General features: G+C 46.5%; 1 protein-coding gene across 4 annotated transcripts in view; it reads left to right on the top strand.

Moving 5' to 3' along the window:
- The window catches only part of FSTL4 (follistatin like 4), a 491,259-nt gene that overhangs the window by 8,373 nt on the left and 461,563 nt on the right, over positions 1-21,323 (top strand). For all 4 annotated transcript variants that reach the window (XM_060178083.1, XM_060178087.1, XM_060178096.1 and 1 more), the window contains exon 2: positions 506-641. In XM_060178083.1, coding sequence (XP_060034066.1) covers positions 516-641 — 126 coding nt within the window. In that variant the 5' untranslated portion in view covers positions 506-515. The remainder of the gene's footprint in view (positions 1-505; positions 642-21,323) is intronic.

Below are 21,323 nucleotides of genomic sequence, written 5' to 3'. Positions count from 1 at the left end.
CAGTGGTTGAAATTCTGTTACCTGTGGATGTTTGGATTCTGTTCCAAGAATGACTGGTTTTGATACACAAATACTGTACCTTATCATGCCCTTTTAAAGCTCACTGCCTTTCTTATAAGCTGAGGCACCAGGTGCAAACAGTGTCACCAGTTTGACAACATTCTTCCTCGTCACTTGTTGAGCAATGATGGTGTCCTCAGCTTCAGGTGCTTTCTGAGGGAACTGGAACATTTAGGGGTGTAGTGGCCTGACAGGTGAGCTAGCTGTCTCCGAGAGTTTGTTCTTAGGGGTGTTGTGATAGGTGGCATGGCAAGCGGGTTTCTATACCATTGTAAAGGTGAGTAAGGTAAGGCTTGAGAGTTAAGTGACATCTCCAAAAGCAGAAGAGGAGGAGCTGTATCAGAATTAAACTTAGCCAATTATGAAGGACAAGTGTGAACTGCATACTCCATGATCTGCTTATGTTTTATAGAGTTCTGAACATTTGCTCTTTGTCTCTCAACAGACTCAACAGAATGAACCCAGGAGGCTTTTGGCTGTGTCTTGCACTGCTCGGGGCCTCCCTGCCTGCTGCACTGGGATGGAGGGATCCAGGAGCCAGCAGAGGCCTGAACCTGGCTATGAGGGAGTCACGGGCAGAGGTATTTTCAAATAATGGCTGACATGACATTTTTAAATGATCATGTTTTCCTGTGGCAGTATCCAGTTTCCTCTCCACCTTTAGATGTGATCAGTTAGACCAGAGGGTGATTGAAATGGCATCCTCTTTGGAAGGGGACAGCAGGGAGCAGCGTGTGTGGACATGGGCAGGAGGTTTATGTTGTGCTGTGAGTAATGTTCTAGAATCTCTCCAGCACTGAAATATATTCCACAAAGACCCTCAAGAGAATGGCCTTTCTGTAGATTTAATAAAACCTTGAAAATGCAGACTCATTGGTGGAGCACACCCATGTGAATTAATGAAGTCTTTTAATTATAAAATATGTTTTTAAATAAATGGGCTCCCTTTCAGGTTTACAGATAAAAAGAAACAGACTGAGAAAGAACTGGCAGCAGAGGCCCTCAAGGGAGACTGCCTTAATGAACAGATAAGAATGATTAATGGCATGTTAGGTACATATAAATGCTTCTAAAATACTTGAAAAATGTATGCTCAAATACCTCCCTGGAGACATTCGATATAGTGCTAATTGCTAAGTGAACTCTGGTCTGAAGTACCAAAGGGGATTTTTCAACCCCAACCTAGCTGCACTCTGGTTGAAGGCCCCAGGAACTGGGGGTCATGAGGGACGTGGTTTCTCTGCAGAAGACAGAAAACGCTGTGGATGCTGAGCCGGGAGAAACGACCCCACCCTCCCTTCACACTGCTCAGGGTCTTACTCATTTGGTAGTGAATTCTCTTCTGAGAGCTTTCAGGGCATTTTTCTCTCCCACTATCTGCCCTTCTTACTCTGTCCTGTGGTGCGAGAGAGAAAAACTACATCTTAAAGTCAACATCTTCAGCCCATGAATGGTGATACACAGTGTAGGGTAGGATTAATGCATTATTTGATCAAAAAGACATGATTTCCTCTTTCATTATTACTTAATTGTAATGCAATCCCAAACCTACAAGCCTTAATCTTCAGGGAGCTTCAGAAGTAATTTAATGCACATTTTGCCTGCTGACGTTAGTGTGGCTTCCTTTTGTGGGGAGCAGATGATTAAATAGACACACTATCTCGCCCATCTAAATCCATGAAGGACGCACCATAATGCTCTTTGGAGAGAGTTTGGGGGCTGGTGTGCTAGCAAAGGGAGCCCTGTATTTCCAATCCAGGGACAGCTTAATAAAGGCACTAACATCCATACAGAGGGAAGATGAACACTTAAATCCTGCAGATCTATTGTTGAATATTTAATAGCCAAGCAGAGAGGCAAACACACAGGTATGCTTATTTAGTCTTACTGTTAGGGTTCTTTGGCCCACTGTTGTAAATCACTTATTTCAATTAATAGAGTCAAACCAATTAAGGTGGGATTTAGCTGGCGGTAAATTGAAGATAAGCTAATATCAATCTGGAGCCTCTTTATCTTTCCTGTTAACACCCTAATACTTTAGGTACCAACAAGAAAGAGCAGCTGATGCTCATTTCGAAGATTAAGATTTCTAGCTAGTGGGTGTCTTTTTGCAAGACCCTTTCCCTTTTCCCCAGTTAGGTTAGTGCCCAGGAGAGGCCATTGTTTCCCATGTCCAGGAGTTGGGATTTCAGTACTTCAGGAAGAAGGAGGTGGTGCCTCTGCAGACAGACTGAGCTCCAAATTCAAGAGCAGCTACCTTCTACATCCACTTTCCTGGCTATGAATTATGTTTGGGTAATGTTAAAACTTATACGCGGTGGAATCTCCTATCAGTGATTAAATGAGATGCTGACATTGAGGATGGGATTTGAAAGAATGGCCTGGGCACATCTAGAGAGAGCAGAGCATTCATTGACAGCTGATTGGTGGCTGACCTTGCTCACACCTTGAGCAGGGCCTGAAGTGCTGTTGTCCCTTCTTTGTGTAAGTCTGAATCTTCTCCTCCCCCAAGAACCAGATCTGGCTGTACCTTTTCTCTAGAACTTTCTTTGATCATTCACTGTCACATTTGAACTCTCTCTAAATTTCTAACCTTCCTTACCTTTAAAACAGTAATTATGGGAGTCGGGCTGTAGTGCAGTGGGTTAAGCGCAGGTGGCGCAAAGCACAAGGACCGGCATAAGGATCCCGATTCGAACCCCAACTCCCCACCTGCAGGGGAGTCGCTTCACAGGCTTCTTTCTCTCCCCCTCTCTATCTTCCCCTCCCTCTCTCCATTTCTCTCTGTCCTATCCAACAACAATAATAACTACAACAATAAAACAACAAGGGCAACAAAAGGGAATAAATAAAATAAATATTAAAAAAAGAAATTTCTAAAAAAATTAAAAAATTAAAAAAAATAAATAAAACAGTAATTATCACCAGGGCAGTTGCTGGATATTGGTGCCCACAAGGCTACTCCATCATTCCTGGTGGTCAATTTTTTCTTTTTTCTTTCTTTTCCTTTTCATAGGGAGGAATGGAGTGGGGGATAATAAAGAGATATCTGCAGCACTGCCCCACCACTTGGGAAGCTTTCCCCCTGAAGGTGGGGACCAGGGCTTGAACCTGAGTCCTCATGCGTGGCAGTGTATGTGCTTTACCAGATGCCCCACTGCCTGATTCTATTTCCTATCTTTTATTTATTTATTTATTTATTTATTTATTTATTTATTTATTTATTGCTTCCAGGGTTATTGCTGGGGCTCGGTGCCTGCACTATGAATCCACTGTTCCTGGAGGCCATTTATTTCCTTTTGTTGCCCTTGTTTGTCATTGTTGTTATTGTTGTCATTGTTGAATAGAACAGAGAGAAATGAAAAGAGGAGGGGAAGACAGGGAGAGAGAAAGATAGACTCCTACAGGCCTGCTTCACCGCTTGTGAAGTGACTCCCCTGCAGGTGGGGAGCCAGGGGTTGGAACTGGGATTCTAACACCGGTCCTTGTGCTTTGTGCCACCTGCGCTTAACCCTCTGTGCTACCACCCGGCCCCCATCTTTTAATTTTTTTTCTTTCTCTTTGTGTCTTTAAGACATGGATGAAGCCCTGCTTATCTTTCTCTGCTCACGGTGTCCAGTAATTTTAGGAGCAAAATAGAGACTAGATGTGTTTTCAAGTCAGCTGCTATTTACTCAACATTCAGTACTGGTCAGGAAGTCACTGTGTGCTTCCAAATGTCAGACTCGGCCATCAGGTGTTTCAGCATGTGGCATATCTGCCTGGGCAGCAGGTTCCTTTTCAGTGGGGACACGGACAATCTCCCACAGAACTGTAAACAGATGGGAGGCCAGGCTGGCCTTCCTCTATCTTATCAACATCTAAGATAGTCCTTGTATATAATAGGCTCTAGGTAGCTCCTTCTTGGAATTGTAGCTGTTAATATATCCATAACTCACTGCCCATACCATATTAAAGTCCTCTAGCAGTTTCCCTGGACAGTCTTATTTTCTGGAGGAATCAAAACCAGAGGAGTTTTCTGAGATGCAATAAATAAATAAAACAAACAAGCAACCAAAAAAACCCTCATTCAAAAGAAACCTTTTCAGAAACTAGATACTAAAATGTTTCTGCATGTGTTTTCCTCCTCATAGTAGTGCTTTACAAAGTGTTCATTGACTTAAGATCTGTAAAGTACTTGGGAAGCATTAATAAGATTTGATTTGCCTTTAAAGTTATTATACCAATTACTTGAGAGTCCTAAGGGTAAATAAGGATTAAATGACCAGTGTGTGTGTATGTGTGTGTATTCGCACATTTTAAACACAATTATGGCAAATGTGGATGTTGTTGAATTATTGTTTTATGTACAAAGACTACAGTTGAAATAGCTTCAAGGAGTTTACCATTTTAGAGACATAGATAAAAAGAAATGTAGCTGGGCAGAATGCCTCTTTAATAAGAATTGAGTGGCAGAGCATGGCCTAGAATACCAATGCAATTTTGAGTTCAGATAAAACAATTCTGAGAGATGCACTCTTGAAATTCTGAAACAGAGTTCTATTTCTCCTAGACCCTAGCAAAACAGATGCAGGGTAAAGTGAGTATTGGTAGAATCTTATATTGGGGCACTAGAAAGGGGCAGTGATATGTGGTGGCAGTCTATAGAGAGCTACCCCATTCGGAGGGCAGGTATTTGTGGGAAGGCTCCTCTGTTCTGGGTCCAGGAGCTCTGTCACCTCCCCCCGCCCCTGCCACACACACCAAATCTCTGATCTCTGGAGTTGGATATGCCTTCTTCATGCATTTTCATGGACTTTTTCTTTTTTTAATTTTAATTTATTTTAAATCTGTGATTAATTAACAGCAGGTTACAGATTGTAAGATTACAATGTATCATACCTCCTCCACATCCCCCCCCCACACCACAGCCACCACCTCCCAAAGATAACCATCCTAGTCCTCACAAGTCTTTTTTAAAAATTTATTTATAAAATGGAAACACTGACAAGACCATAGGATAAGAGGGGTACAATTCCTACCACCATAGCTCCATATCCCATCCCATCCCTTGATAACTTCCCTGTTCTTTATCCCTCTGGGGATCATTATGAGGTGCAGAAGGTAGAAGGTCAGGGTTCTGTAATTGCTTCCCCACTAAACATGGGCGTTGTCAGGTAGATCCATACTCCCAGCCTGTCTCTCTCTTTCCTGGTGGGGCAGGGCTCTGATGAAGCAGAGCTCCAGGGCACATTGGTGGGGTCATCTGTCCAGGGAAGTCCAGTTGGCATCATGGTAGCATCTGGAACCTGGTGGCTTATCCCAAGAAAGACCAAGGCTCCAGTCCTCACAAGTCTTAGAACCAGTTTGCTTGCTTCTGTTTTTTTCCTGAGTTCATATGTATCAGATCTCCAGATTCCACATGTAAGTGAAACCGTCTTCATCTTTTATTTTTCTAAGCATAATCACCTCCAGTCCCATCCACTTTGTCCCAGAGGACACAATATCATCTTTTTGATTGCAGAGTAGTATTCCATGGAATATATATTCCATAACTTCTTTAGCCAGTCATCTGTAGATGGGCGTTTAGGCTGCTTCCACTCTTTGGCTATTGTGAATAATACAGCTATGAACATAGGGGTGCTTATGTCCCTTCTAATTAGTGTTTGAGTGTCCATTGGATAAATGCCTAAGAGTGGAATTGCTGGATCATAATGAAATTAAATTTGTTCATATAGTCTTTCAAAGGGGCTGCACCAGTTTGCAGTCCCACCAGCTGTGAAGCAGAGTTCCTTTTTCTCCACAGCCTCTCTAACTCCTGTCATTTCCTGATTTGTTGATGGAAGTCACTGACATGAAACTATATCTCACTGTAGTTTTATTTTTAACTTTACTAATGATAAATGAGGTGGAACATTTCTTAATGTATCTGTAGGCCATGTGTGTCTCTTCTTTAGAAAACTGTCTATTTAGTTCTTTGGCCCACTTTTTTATTGGGTTATTTTTTTTAATGAAATTTAATCTCATTTGAATGGTAATATCAGTTTGTGAGGGAAGTAAGCCAGATGATGCCTCCCACTTTTGGAAAAAATGTTAAAGTGAAACATGAATGACTTTTTTAAAAAAGTGTGTTTACATTATTACTACAAAACATTATATTTTAATATTGAAGAGCCTCAACTTTGGGACACTTTTTTTCCTACATATTATTTGCAACATTCAAATTGCCTTTACTAAATATAATTATAATTGCCACTAAGTTTTATTTTGAAATAACATATAATATACAAGTACCACTACATGTTTGTGAATTTCATTTAAAATCAGAGTGCTGGTGGTGGGAATTGTGCAAAGCTGTACCCCTCTTATCCTATGGTTTTGTCAATGTTTCCTTTTTATAAATAAAAAATTTAAAAAATCAACCTTTACAATTATACAAAGGCAGTCTCAAGTTATATTCCTGTTTTTTTTTTAAGTATACTTAATGTTTAATATACCATAACAAGTATTCCATGGTATCCTGTTCTTTTTTTTTTTTTGGTTGCAGATTACTTTTTTTCTTAATTGGGGGATTAATGTTTTATACTCAACAGTAAATACAGTAGTTTGTACATGTGTAACATTTTATTGGGTCATTTTTACCTCTTTTGTGTAGCTGTACCAATTCTATGTAGATGTTTGATATCAGTTGCTTATCAGATGTGTATTGTGCACATATCTTTTCCCATTTACTGGGTTCCCTTGTTATCCTTGTGTAGTTTACTTTTGATGTGCAGAAGCTATTTAGTTTCATGTAATCCCATTTATTTACTCTTGTTTTCATTTCCCATACTTATGGGGTTGAGTCTCTAAATACATCTTTGATGTAAAGATCCTACAAAGGTTCACTGATGTTTTTTCTTATAAATATTAGAGTTTCTGATCTAATATACAGATCTCTCATCCATTTGGACTTGACTTTGGTGTATAGTGTTAGGTGGTGGTCTAGCTTCACTTTCCTACTTTACAGTGAAAACTCTAGGACATTATTAAAAGAAATAGAGAAGGACACACAGAAATGGAAGAACATTCCTTGCTCCTGGATTGGAAAAATAAACATTACTGAAATAGCCATTACAATAAAGACAATTTACAATTTTAATGCAATTCCTATCAAGACCCCAATGACTTTTTTTTAAAGCAAGTTGAACAATTTGCCTAAAGATTTGTGTGGAACCACAAAAATCCACAAATAGTCAAAGCACTTCTGAGAAAAAAGAGAATATATAGAGGTATCAAGCTCCCCAACTTCAGTTTATATTATAAAGCAATAGCAATCAAAACAGCATGGTACTAGAATAAAAATGGACAATTGTGTCAATGGAGTAGAATTGAGAGCCCTGAAATGACCCCACACATATACAACTATTTAATATATGACACAGGGGCCAGAACCTTTCTATAGGGTAAAATAGGTCTCTTCAACAAATGGTGCTGAAAAAATTGGACAGCTACATATATAAAAGTGAAAGTAGTTCCTGGCTTTATTATTATTATTATTATTATTATTATTATTATTTTGTAGTTCTCCCCCAGTTTTTAGTGTTAGACTCAGTGACTGTCAATAGCTACATATGCTCTTTTTTTCCCTTTTAGCATTGTCAGCTCTCTCTCTGAGGCTAAGAGTCAGACACTGCTAATGAAGTCTTCAAGGTATAAATATGTAGGGCGGCAGTCATTAATAAGCAGAATTTTTCTCCTCCCTGATCTCCAGGGTGAGTTTAAGGAGGTGGGAATCCAGCCTTGGCTGGCTAGCCCTTTTACCTTTCTGCAGGTGTCAGTCACAGACACAGACCACTGATGAGCCCTGCTATTTGATGGCAGAGACCTCAGCAGTCCAGCTTCTATCTGCTCTGTGGGACACTCAGCAGAATATGAGCTGCTGAGATTGGACATTGGTTGAAAGGACAGATCTTTCCCTTACTGAGCACTGCTGTTCTTATGTACTACATTGAATTTGAGAGGATGTCCCCCTGCCCTGACCATCTCCCTGCCTGGCTTTTCTTTGTGACTGACAACTGGGACAGCAGAGCTGATCGTCTGTGGGGCGCAGGGTCTGCCCACTGGCACACCCTCTCTGTTTGAGGGCAGGGAGAGGGTGGAGTCCTTCCTCTGGGTGAATAGATAGGGCTGGACACTCAGCTTTTTTTTTTTTTTTTGAGCCTTCATAGGCCTACATACTTCTCTTTGTGTGTTTTCTGTGGCATCTCCTTCCTAGCACTCACAGTTTCCAACTTCAGCATCTGATTCACTGTCAAAGAGGATGAGACTCCAGATGGGTAGAGTAGCCCTCTCCCTGGGTTGTGGAGTCCCAGCTAGGGGCTAATTCCTTTGTAGAGGACTCAGGACTCCTACTGCAGTGTGGTGCTGGTATGTGTGTTGTGGGGGTGTGTTCCCTTTGGCACTGAATTTTTTATTTTCAAGTATTACACTCTCAAGGATGAGATTCTGTGTTCAGTCCCCAGCATTGCATATGCCAGAGTGATGCTCTGCTCTCCTCCCATTAATAAATCTATCTTTGAAAATAAAATAAATTGTGGGAGGGGACACAATAGATAAGTCTTGGACTCTAAAGCATGAGGTGCTGAGTTCAATCCCTGGCATTGCGTGCACCCTTCTTTTTTCTCTTTCCCCTCTTATCAGTAAAATAGTCTGGGGTGGGATGCAGTGGATAAAATCTTGGACGCTCAAGCATGAGGTCCTAAGTTCATACCCTGGCATTGCATGTGCCAGATTGATTCTCTGATTCTCCCTACCCTGACATATCAATGAATGAATAGATCTTTCAAAGCTAGACTCTCTGTCAGTCTTCAGTTGCAGACCCTCCCCTTGAAGCAACAGGTACCCAGGCAGATGGAACTCAGTGGAAATTTCTGAGTGTATCTTTGCCAGCCCCCTCCCCACCCCTGTGTCCATGTCAATCCTAGTTCCCCCTGGTGGCTCCTGGGCCTTAGGGAACTTCACACTCATCCTTTGATTCCCACTCTCTGATTTGGCTGAGGATCATGTGTCAGGCTATGAATTTCAACTTCTTAGGTAAACTTGAAAGAGTGTGGCCACTCATCTGTAGATATGTTAGCAAACACAGTTAGTTTAGGTGAAACATAGTGGCAGACTCCGGGGCCTACCCCCAGAGTTACTGGGGCCTGTGCCTTGATCTTGAGAGTACTTGTGAGCATCCAGGGTGGCCAGGCAGACAGGGTGCTGGTGTGGGAGGTCTGTGCCACTCTTCTTCTGAGCTCTGGTGTGGCTGATTCCAGCCCATTAGGCAGGAAACCCTGAGAGGTGCCTCCATCCCTAGCCCAGACACACACCTAAGGAGAACCCAGGAATCCACTTAGTGCTTAATTTTGCCTTGTTCTGGCTCTTGCCTGTAACAAGATGGCTTAGACCATCATGTCAGGGAAAGGAGAAAGAGGCACAAGTACAGCCACACAGGGAAGCAGGGTGACAAGAGGCTGGTCTGGGGGCCAGGCCAGCTACACCAGGGGCAAAATGACTTTAAACAGTCTTTCCCTCACGGCACTGTCACTTTTCAAGCCAGAAAGTAGATAGGCAAATTTAGATCTCTGAACCCAGGGCTCCTAACAGTCTTGCCTTTAAGAGCTTCAAATCCTGAGTGTCAGTCCACATCCTCACACTCCCACCCACTGAGTGGCCTTCCCAGTCTCTGTCCCCCCTTCCCAAGCCCAGCCAGGTTGTTTTGGGGGCACTATCTTGGCTTTTTGCTTTGACGTTTATCCTTAGTTACCACTGCCTTTGTTCTTTGTGTTGGCAGTCTCTCCTCCCACAGTGCCAGGCAAGCCTTCTGCTCTGCACCCCTCAGCACACGAGATACCCCTTAGCATTCCAGATCTGAGTTGATAGAGTTTTAATTGGCTGCAAAAAGTTCTGTGACCCAGGAAAATGAGCATTCACTAGTTCACAGAAAGCCATTTTTTTTTTCTTCCTCTTAATTGAGCACTTACTCATGGAGAGACTCTATTTATGTCTCTGCTACTCAGTAACCTGTGCTTCTCTGGGAAGCTCTCCACGCTGCCATCAGGACATCAGGCCACACGTAGTAAATGGGGCTCTGATCTTTGTTTTTCAGGGAGTTGGCAGCATCAGGCTGTCCAGACCCCAATCATCTGCCTGATGTGTTCCCTACAACTTGTGGACTGTGTCTCTAGCTTCCTATTTAGAGAGAAGTGAGAGCCACGCTGGTGTCAGACCGACTCTTAACAGACCCAGTGTAAGTGAGCTCCACTCCCTCCTCCTGCCAAGTCAGAGCCATTGTCCTTCTGCCTCTACTACCACAATCTCTGCTAGGAGCCTGGTCTGCTCTCCAGGCTCCTCGGAAGTGGACACCACTGGTTCCAGAGATGGGGGTGGTGGTGATGGTGCATAAGATGAGCTGGGTTCTGGACTCCTCACAGGAATCACTGGGAAAATGGCAGTGGGAGCTGGGCATACTGGTTTCAGGTGAAAGGCATGGCCTCAGTGTACGGTCTCAGGCTGACACCTGCTCCTCCTTTTCTTCTTTGTCTTTCAGCTTTAGGCATCCTCTGAGTGAGGAAGGCATCACTGTCTTTACTTATGGGATCCTGTTCCAGTACCAAGACACCAATTGTTTTTGTTTTTGTTTGTTTTAAAGTAAAACTTGGGGGCCAGTAAATAGCTCACCCTGTAGAGTGCACACTTTACTATGTGCAAGGGTCTGGCTTCAAGTCTCTGACACCACACAGGAACACCATGCATGGCTCCATGAGTGATGGAGTGGTACTTTGCTGTCTTTCTTTGTCTCTCCCCACCCTCACCCCACCCACCCCCATTAAAAGGAAAAAGGAAATCCACCAGGGCCAGTGGAATCCTGCAAGTTTGAGCAGTAGGGGAAAAGGAGAGCCTGGGCATTCTTAACACTTCATGATGGGATCTGACACCATCCATAAAGTTAGCCATTTCAAGCCCTGTGCTGTGCCTGGGTATTTCAAGGTTTATGGTGAAATTCAGGAAATTGATTTTGATTTTTAAAGTCTGCCTCCCTGACAACACTTCAGGGGTATGTCCCCAGAGTCCAGGCTTGAATGGATCCCTACACAGTGGGGGTGGATTAGAGTCTTGGCTTGGGAGGCAGGGTAGCCAGTGGTTTACCTGCTATTCTTCTTCAAGAGTTGGCACCTCCTGCTCTATTTGGGAGGTATAAGGCCCTGAGGGAAGGCTGAGAGTTGCTTAAGGCCAGGCAGGAATAGGAGATGTGGTGGGCATGGGTGTATGTGTGTATGCCTGTGTGTCAGGAGATGCAGGAGGTAAACTCTGAGGTGCCCATTGCTGAGCCAGCGAGAGCAGACCTACTTGACCAGAGGGACTTTGGGTGGGAAATGACTTCTGGAACAAATATATCAAATGCTGGAAGTCCACTTGCATGCTGCGGGTTAGCCTTTCTCCAGTGCAGAGTGGCACCCATTACCCTTAGCCATGTCCAGGACTTGAGAGGTGGCCTCACAGGGTGAAGCTGAGCCCCATAGGCACTATAGGAAGCTTCCGACTCAAGAATCTTCTAGAAGGAGCAAGACACAGCACCCTGCATTCCTACACAATCTGGTCCTATGGACTTTTCTCCAGACTTCAGTTTACTCATCTGGAAAATGACGGGGTGGTCAGAGTCACCTTTCAGGCCATCTTCATAGCCATGTCCTGTCACTACTGCAGGAGCCTCTTTAAAAATAGGTGAGGGATGCAAAGGTCAGGCTCCTTGTCTTCACATGTACAAAATCATACTGTTTTCTCCTTTGAGAAGGGGCAGCAGTGAGAGGGCTCTTGGTCATTTGACTCAAGGGGACTGTGCTACTGGGGCCAGTGCTCTCCACCCTCAGCACAGACCTGGGCTTTTAGGCAACTCCACTGCAGCCTATGTTGCTGCCCGGAGGGGGAGGAAGCAACCAGCTAAGGTAGGAAGGATGCACATTGACTGCCTTAATTGCAATCAAATAGGATGGTCCAGCTGGTTAGTGCCAGGGATGGCACTCACTGCTTTTGTTTCTTGGGGCCAGTGAATTAAGCTCACTTGACTAGTGCACTGCTTTGCCCTATGACATGGGTTTTGAACTTGGACCACACCTCATCGAATGAAGCTTTGGTGTTATGGTCCCTTTCACTCTTTCTCTGTTTTTGTCTGTCTCTGCTTTTAAAATAAAATTTGTTCCTAAACCAGTTTTGATTTCACAGTGTAGAAAAATAAAAAATGAAATCCATGTCTACCTGGAATACTGTCCCTTGAGCTACCCTTTATTTATACCTGCCTTTAAAATATTTCATTAAAGTTACAATTTTTATTTTAAGTTTTTATTATCTTTATTTATTTATTGGATCGAGATAGCCAGAAATTGAGGGGGGAAGGGGAGATAGAGAGAAAGGCAGAGAGAGACACCTGCAACACTGCTTCATCACTTGTGAAGCTTTCCCCCTGCAGGTGGGGACTGGGGGCTTAAACCCTTGTCCTTGTGCGTTGTAGCATGTGTGCTCAACTAGGTGCACCACTACATGGCCCCTTGATATTTCATATATCTAGAGAGAGAGAGAGATGGGGGAGCTGTAGAGCAGTGCTCAGTTCTGGCTTATAGTGATGCTGGGAACTGAAGCTGATAAGTACCTCAGAGCCTCAGAAATCTCTTGCATAACCATTATTCCTCCAAGCTCTTATAGCTTACTATTTTCAAAAAAGATGAAAGGACATCATTTCAGGACAGGCCCTGGATCACAGGCACAATCATGAATGATGATGGAAATTGAAGCCTTTGGAAGCACATGGGTCTGTGGTCTTGAGTTTCCATGTGAGTTAGAATCTGGGCACATGCAGCTACCAGGCCCCCAGACCTGGATCCTGTCCTACTTTCTGTGGTATCTGCCCAGGTTTCATGCACGGAAGAACTGGGTCCCAGGTCATGAGGTTGGAGGCTCATCTCAGAAACGGCCCTCTGCCCTCTGCCAAGATGGGTGACGACAGGCTGCGGGGAGGGTTTCATGGTCACATCCAGCACATCTTTGTGGTAAAGTGACAGGTTTCCTGGGGTTCTGGGAGGTGGTGGATTACACCTGCCTGTTCTTGGCTAAGATTCCTTCCCACCTCTTTCCTCATCTCATGAAGAATGCCACACCAGTGCTGTCTGGTGGACAGTTCCTTCCTCTCAGGCCGAGGATGCTGCTCAGTGGTAGAGCTCTCACTTTGCACGTGAGAGGCCCTGGCAGTGCTTCTGGGAACAGTCAGTTCTGCCTTTACCCCTTCGGTTAGTGGACTCAGTTGGTCAAATCTGTGTCTTCTCTTGCCAGCTATGCTGCTCGGGGATAACACATACCCTTTCTGACCTTCTGGTAGTCATGAGAGAAATGCTGGTGACAATAACACTGGTATTGGAGTTATCACAATGACTGAAAGGCACATATTGTACTTTGCATGGACCTGCTCAGAACATGCAGATTTGGGGCTGCGGTTCTTCTGTACTTCTGGTCCTGGAACCCCACAAAGTGCCCATGCAGCAGGCTGCAAACCTTCCTCACTCATGGGTGGGCATGCCAGTCTTAACAGTAGTTCATGCCCTTCTGTTTAAAGGGGCATATCTTGGAGTGGGAGGGCTCCCTTTCCCCTAGGATGGTACATATTTGGTGTCTGAGCCCTCTGGGTGCCCGGTGCCCAGTAGCCCGACACACACCTGGATGTGCAGATACTTGTCAGGACAGAGGGATGGTTCAGCCATCTTTTAGTATTCATTCTGGCATCATGTCAGCATTTGGACAAGGTGACATGAGGTTCAAGGACTCCCCACAGAGGCAGTCCCCAAAGAGAGTCACCTGACCGTCTGGGCTCCTGTTTATGGTAGAATCCCATCAGTTGTGTTTATGGTAGAATCCTGTCAGTTGCAAATATTTGCAACATCTTTACTGAATCAACAGAAGCTTGAAAGAGTCCTCTGGGCTTCATGTGGGAAGTGGGGAGAATTCCTACCTCATTCCCTGTCCCCTTCCTAGAGTGGCCTTTGGGGCCTGACTATCTCTTATGAAAGAAGACCAGTGTCACTCTGGTGGACACACTATCACCCTCTCCCCCCTTGCAAGGAACCCCAAGAGTGAAATGTGCCCTTCCACAAAGGCAGGGCTCCAGTTGTGCTGGAGGTATGCAGGGCCCGCAGGGTGTCTGTCTTTAGAGAGGAAGGGATTGATGAAGCCACTGGACACACAAGTCCTCTTTGGAAGTGCCACTAAATACATGAGAACTCCTGAGGGCTTTTCTTGACACTGGTCTTGGGAGAATTGTCTAAAACACTTGTTTAAGCTAGTGCATCATTTAAAGCTCACTCTCTAAATAAAGAAGACAGAATCCTTTTGCCATGTATTCCCCTCTCTGCCCTTGCATTTAAATCGTGTTTGGCAGCATTCTCTATTTGAAAGACCTCAGGTTGCTGTGGCTTTGCTGATGCCGCATTTTGTGCACCTCTTCCCAGGAAACAGACTTTCTTGTGGGAACACTGGGGCAGGGGGTGGGGGGTGGGGTGCTGGGAGTTTCTGAGGAGAGAGGCCTGCCAGTGGCTGCTGTAATTGGAGTAGTTCTGAAATGCTTCCTCCTGCTCCTCCTCCTCTTCCTCCTCTACTTTCCCTCCTCTTCTGTCTGTTGGATTCTCTCCTCTCTCCTGGCTCTTCATCTCTCCTCTCTTTGTGTCTTTTACCCTCTTCAAAAGGATGCCTGCCAGGAACAGTGGAGCCTTGTAGGCACCAACTCCCAGAAATAACCCTGATGACAAACAAACAAACACAGCACAGATGGAAGGGGAAGGGGAGGGAAGGGAGGGAAAGGGAGGGGAGGGGTGGGGGAGTCCACTGTGCACTTGCACGTAATGAGCAGTCTATGCATGAGAAGACACATCTACTTAGCAGTGTGGGTAGGGGAGTCCACAGCCGGTGGTGCTGGGCATGCAAGTGAGGAAGGACTATTTGAGGACAGTGGGCCTGGGAGGGTGGTGGGGACCTGAGCAGGTGGGATATTTATGCCTAGAAGGAGGACAGGCCTTACAGGTACAGGTGTGGGGGATTAATCAGGACTGTGTCTAGTGGGAAAGAGAAGACACTATGTGGGTGGATGTTGGTATGCTTCTAATTCTGCTTCTAAATACCACTCCTGTTTCATTGGTTTAATCCCCCCTGCTTAAGACTGTATTCTATTTACATAACCACTGTTAACTAAGCACAAGCATGCCTGCAGGGCATTGGTTTAATCCCCACTGGTTCATGATGTCTTTTTGCTCCACCCCCCCCTCGCAGTACACCCTGATTTGTACCAGTCACTTTTTGCTCCACCCTTTCTACATCACATCCTGTTTACACCCTACTTGGCAAGTATATTAGTTTAGTTTAGTTTAGTTTAGCTTAGCTTGGCTTAGATTGTGCTGCGTTCAAGACTGAAATGCGTACCACCTAGCCATGAGTCCCTGGTTGTCTGACTCCCGCCCACGAAGCCAGCCTGACAGGTGGAGTCCAGGCCTGCTGCCAAAGTGCCTCTCTAGCACCTCTGGTCCTCTGGTGACCAGTAGCAGTTGCCTCATGTGCTGCTGTGTAAGTGTGTGTCATGCTAAGGCCTCAGAGCTCCCCTAGAACCCCCTGCTGGGTGCCCTGTGGGCTCAGAGCACAGACCTCAGGCAACCTATCGCCCTTTTCTTTCTTTCTTTCTTTCTTTCTTTCTTTCTTTCTTTCTTTCTTTCTTTCTTTCTTTCTTTCTTTCTCCCTTTCTTTCTTTCTTTCTTTATCTATTTATTCCCTTTTGTTACCCTTGTTTTATTATTGTCATCATTGTTGGATAGGACAGAGAGAAATGTAGAGAGGAGGGGAAGACAAAGAAGAGGAAAGAAAGACAGACACCTGCAGACCTGCTTCACCACCTGTGAAGCGACTCCCCTGCAGGTGGGGAGCCAGGGCTCGAACTGGGATCCTTACGTCGATCCTTGCGCTTTGTGCCACCTACACTTTACCCGCTGAGCTACAGCCCGACTAGCCCCTATCCCCTTTTTCTTTCTCCAGGCCACACCATTTCCTGCGTCTTTTGTTGTGTCTGGAGATAGACCTGTACAAAGCAGTGAGAACATACCCTGTACTCTCTAGCATGAAGCATCAGCTCAGTTCAGATACCAGGCCGTGGGCTTCTGGTGGGCCTAGGACCCATTTTGGGCAGTGTGTGCCTGGTCCCACTGCCAGTAAACAGGTCCCCAGACTGAAGGTGACACCAGTCTCTGGGCAGCAGGTGTAGGCTGTTCCCTGGAAGGAGTGGGAACACAGATCACTGTGGGAAAGAGCAGGGAGCCTGCTTCCACCTCCTAGAAAGCAGTGTGCCAAGAGCTTGTCGAAGCTTGTAGCTTCTTATGCCGTGAGCTTCCTGGGCAGAGCTGGTGAGGGGTGGGTTGTAGGCTTGCGAAGGAGGGCCTGCCCACCTGCTCAAAAATCTGTCCTTCTACTCTGCCTGCCTGCCTCCCTCTTCCTGTTACAGTGGTATACTCCCTATACCACCCTGGCCTGCCTGGGGCTGAGGAGTTCTACACACCCATCCCTGGTTTGTCCTAGAACACAGGCTGCGGACCATGACACACACTTCAAAAACTGACCCATCAAAATTGGCCATTGCCCAACCCTCTGTCCTGGTGCCCATGCCCCTGGCTCCCAGGTCTTCCTACTGAATAGAATACAGGGGAGCAGGGACTTGGAAAAGGCCCTGTGACTCCGGTCACCTCTCTGGTGGCTGCAGGAGTTCTGTAGCATAGCACTCAAAGCTTTAGCTACTGTAGTTCTTTGGGGGAATGAGGGCTGCAAGGGGGGGGGCAGACTTGGCTTTACCAGATGTCTCTTTTGTGAAGGTCTGCCACCCGGCAGAACCCCAGGAAAAGCAGCACAGCCATGGGATAATTAGACCTGTCATCGCAGAAGATGAGATGAGAGAGACACTGCCTCACTTGTGGGGCTGAGCTCTGCTCCCAGCCAGGTGTAGAGTCTGATCTGTTTAGTTAGCTGGTTTTTGCTGTGATATCTGTTTCCATCTGACCCAGAGTTTGGGGGCTGGGGACGCCTGCAGGGTGGGGAGGACAGGGGAGGCTGGCAGCTGAGAATCGCAACAGCTTTTCTTAGCCTTCCTTTCCAGAAGTGGGAGGAGACTCCCACCAAGGCCTTCTTGGATCCCCATAGCTAGTAAGGAGCAGCTCCCATCCTGTCACAGTTTTGAATGGATACCCTTGCAAGATTCTGTGAGGACTGTTTCATTGCTTAGTTGACACCTGTGGAAGCTGAGAGGTGTGCTTTTGGGGCTCTTCTGTATAGCACGCTCTGGGGCCAGGGTTTGCACCCAGTGATCCAGCTGCCCTACTGTGCTCCTAACCATGATGCTGTGCTCCCACTGCCCCCTCACCTGTCTGCCAGGCAGGGAAAGGACACCTGGTTAGATCGTCTGTGGCAGCCCTGCCTCCAAGGCAACAGAGCCTGCAGTGGTCTCCGATGAGCCGATAGCCCCCTGACCTTCCCTGCAAGGAGGATGCCCTGCCCTTATATACCCCCAGGTCTCTAGGGGAGAGGGCCCAAGAAAGCCATCGCACCCTGGAGAATTCTCTTCTCTCTCTTTTTTAAAAATTTTAAAAAAATATTTATTTCCTTTTGTTGTCCTTGTTGTTTTATTGTTGTAGTGATTGTTGTTGTGGTTATTGATGTTGTTGGATAGGACAGAGGGAAATGGAGAGAGGAGGGGAAGACAGAGAGGGGAGAGAAAATAGACACCTGCAGACCTGCTTCACTGCCTATGAAGCAACTCCCCTGCAGGTGAGGAGCCGGGGGCTCGAACCAGGATCCTTACTCCAGTCCTTGTGCTTTGTGCCACATGAGGGTTAAGCTTAGCCTGCTGCGCTACTACCCAACTTCCAATTCTCTTCTCTTGTGGCTGTTTCCTTCTGGCTCTTCAAGGGTGTCTGGTGGGGACAGACCCACTGATGTGCTCAGGCACATTGGAAGTGGGGGCTCGAGCATGATGGAATGTGGTATCTTGTCTCTGCTTCTCAGGACTGGCCTTTAGATGTTCCTAAGGGTGGATGAGAATAGACTCCCTTGGAAAGTTAGGCTTTGGGCCTTGACCTTGGGGCAAGGCAGGATTTCCAGCACTGACAAGGTGACTGAGGTGGTTAGTGTCAGAGAAGCATTTGGGGTGCTCAGCATACCCCAGGGGAAGATGCTGGTGTTGACTGACTCTTCCTGACTGGTTGCAGGAAGGTGGTCAGAGATCACACCCAGAGGTAAAGCCCATTGTACCTGTTAGAAAGCATTGTCCTGGAGGGGGAGTTTCTCCTCCCTGGAGGGGGGGAGTATTAGAGCAGTCGCTCCCTCCACCACCCCCACCCCCACACACACACATACACAAGGACCTGGCTGCATCCTTCTCTGGAGTTGAGCAGCCCCACCCCATGGCTATTCAGGGCTGAGTGAAGGGGCAGGGCTGCAATAAGGGAGGCAATAAGGTAGCTGTGGCTGGGTCTTGGCTGACCCGCACCAAGCAATGGAGTACTATCCCCCACCCTCTGTTTCCCTGTCACTGCCTGTGGGCCCCAGGTGGAGTGTGGGCTGCTCCTCCATTCCCAAGCTCCCCTTACATTAAAAAAAAATGATGAGCTTCCATGTTGGATGTTGTGGGTAGGCGGTACCCACCTCCCCTCCAGACACGGGCTGTGAGTGGGAACTGGTCCGCTAGGGCAGCCACCAAACATTGGGTGCTGTCTCTGTACTTCCTCTTGTCCTTCTCACCCAGCCTCTGGTGCCAGCTGGGTCTTTTCTCACAGCTGAGCAAAGGAGCAAAGCTCCTCTCTTGTCGCTGGTGGCCCGCTGTGTTGCATAACACCAGTCACTCCCCCCACCCCATACACCTCAGGAGGCTGCTCAGTCCTGGGTGTGAATTGCCCTCTCTGCACTGTGGATCTGCTGCTGGGAAGCCAGTGCAGGCCCACTTGAGACCCTTCCCTTCCACTCACATATTCCTCTGTAGTTTTTCCCCCATCAGGGTTATCTCTTGGTTCCTGCACAGCAACTCTACCATTCATGGTGGTCTTTTCTTTTTTTCTTCTTTCTGATAGAGACAGAAATGAAGGTGAGGTGGGGGAGCACATAGGCACACCTGTAGCACTGCTTCATGGCTTGTAAAGTTTCCCTTCTGAAGGTGGGGACCAGGGGCTTGAACCTGGGTCTTCATGTATAGCAGTGTGTGTGCTCTACCATGTACTCCCTCCACTGCCTGGCCCTTTCTCTGTAATCTTGCTGTGAAAGGAAAGCTTGAGCTGTCTCATGAGTGTGCCAGTGACAGTCTCTATCCTGGGAGAGCCCTGCAGGCACCTGCAGAGGCCATAGAAGGCCATTGTGCTTGGCCACAGATGGTCAGCAGGACAAAGCAGAGTGAGTGCCCTATGCTGGGTGAGGTTGGTAAGGCTTTGTCTCCTAAATAGCCACATGTTGGCATCACCTGGGTAACTTTTTTTTTTGTCTCTGGGGCTAGAACTTGGGTTATGTCCATGAAAAAAAGTTACTCCAACCAGGTGAGCTATCTTGCCAGCTCAACTTACACTTACAGAGCTGTGCACAAACACTGAAGACTTGTGTCCTAGCCCTGGGATCTTGCTGCTGGGAGGAGTGCCTGAGTCCCACTGCCCTATTTGGGAAGCCCTGGATTGAGGTCTGTAAGAAGGGCAGAGGACCCACTCCTCTCATCCTTGTCCACAAGTCCCTGAAAGTGTGGGTGACTTGAGCAGCTTGGCATCAGGGCTGGTGGACTAAGGGCAGGTGCTTCTCAGTGGGAGAGACACACTCTGCATTGCCTTTATTCCACTCACAGTCACTCGGCATACAGCTGAGCAAATGGGAGCTGGAGTGGGATTGGGGGTCCCCACCTAAAGAACTCCCACACTGGGGCAGAGAATGTCAGGGGTGAATTGTGGTCTCACCTGGGACCCAGCATGTGGAGATCAGTGGGTCTGTGTTGACTGACCATCAGTGCCTTTCCTCCTGTCTGATTCTGTGATAAAAGAAAATTGAAAAAGAGCCTTATTGTGCCTTACGGGCTTTTTAATTATATATAACTCATTTAATTTGAACTACTTTAAGTTCCACTTTTAATATAAGTTTTATCGTGGTACAATGAAAGTGCCTTCTAATCACAGTGCATTTGGGGATTTATCTCCCCACACAGGAGTGGATGTGGTGGAAGCCCAGGCCAGTCATTTATTCAGATAGCAGTCAGAACTCAGCAAGGACTGGGCAGAGGGCCTGGTGGTGGGGGCCGGGGAGGGGACATCAGCGGGCTGTGGAGACTGAAGCAGGAGGGTGTGGAGCACATCATGTGTGGGTCCACACCGGTGTACCACAATCCCTCACTGCTGGGGCCACAGACAATGGAGAGAGATTTGCTAGTGGGCAGAGTGTCTGTTCCTGGACTGTCTCATGTAGCCCCCAGACTCTTGTCCTCTGGCCCTTGCCCTGTCTCAGCTTTGACCATGGCCCTCCCCACCATGCAGGGTGTAGAGACATGGGGAGTGTAGGATCTGCCTTCCCTTGGCTCCCACTTCTTCCTCCACTGCTTCCTGTAGGTCATGTCCCCCAGGTCCTGTAGGAACAATGGGACTTTTGCATTTTTGTTATATCAGCTCTGTCTGTGACACCCTCTACCACTGTTTGGTATGCAAAACCCAGAGAATGTGAAGAATAGGAATGAGGACTTACTGGAGGGCAGCCTTTCTTGCTCTTTTGTCTTTCAACTATCCAGACACAGGTTACTCCATGCCTCATCTATACCTCATCTTGGAATAGTGCATTGCTTTGCCAGATGTGGTTCGAGCCCAGCCCCCACCACATTGAAGGAAGCTTTGATGCTGTGCTCTTTTATTTTCTCTCTCTGCCTTTATCTTAAAAAAATAATAATTCTTAAAAATAGAAGAATGAACCTCATCTTGGGTTTGTAACTGGCAGGAAATGTTTTAAAGTGGTAGACTGGGTCATCCCATGGAATAGGATGATGCTAAGTTGCAGCATCTCACGGGCAGTACTTGGAGGCTGCTGTGCATAATTAAAATGTAAACTGTCCCCTTTCCTCCTGGGGCCAGCTGTCTTCCTTCCCACCTGTCTTCCCTGAACACCTCCAAGGAGAGCTGAATTTCCTTGTGGCTGTTGGAAGGGAGCCAGCACCGGGGAGGATGTGTGCTCTGGTGCTCTGT

Source organism: Erinaceus europaeus, chromosome 2 (assembly GCF_950295315.1).
Source record: "Erinaceus europaeus chromosome 2, mEriEur2.1, whole genome shotgun sequence".
Taxonomy (NCBI): domain Eukaryota; kingdom Metazoa; phylum Chordata; class Mammalia; order Eulipotyphla; family Erinaceidae; genus Erinaceus; species Erinaceus europaeus.
The sequence above is the reverse complement of the archived record's forward strand: the minus strand, read 5'-3'. Positions and strand labels throughout refer to the sequence as shown.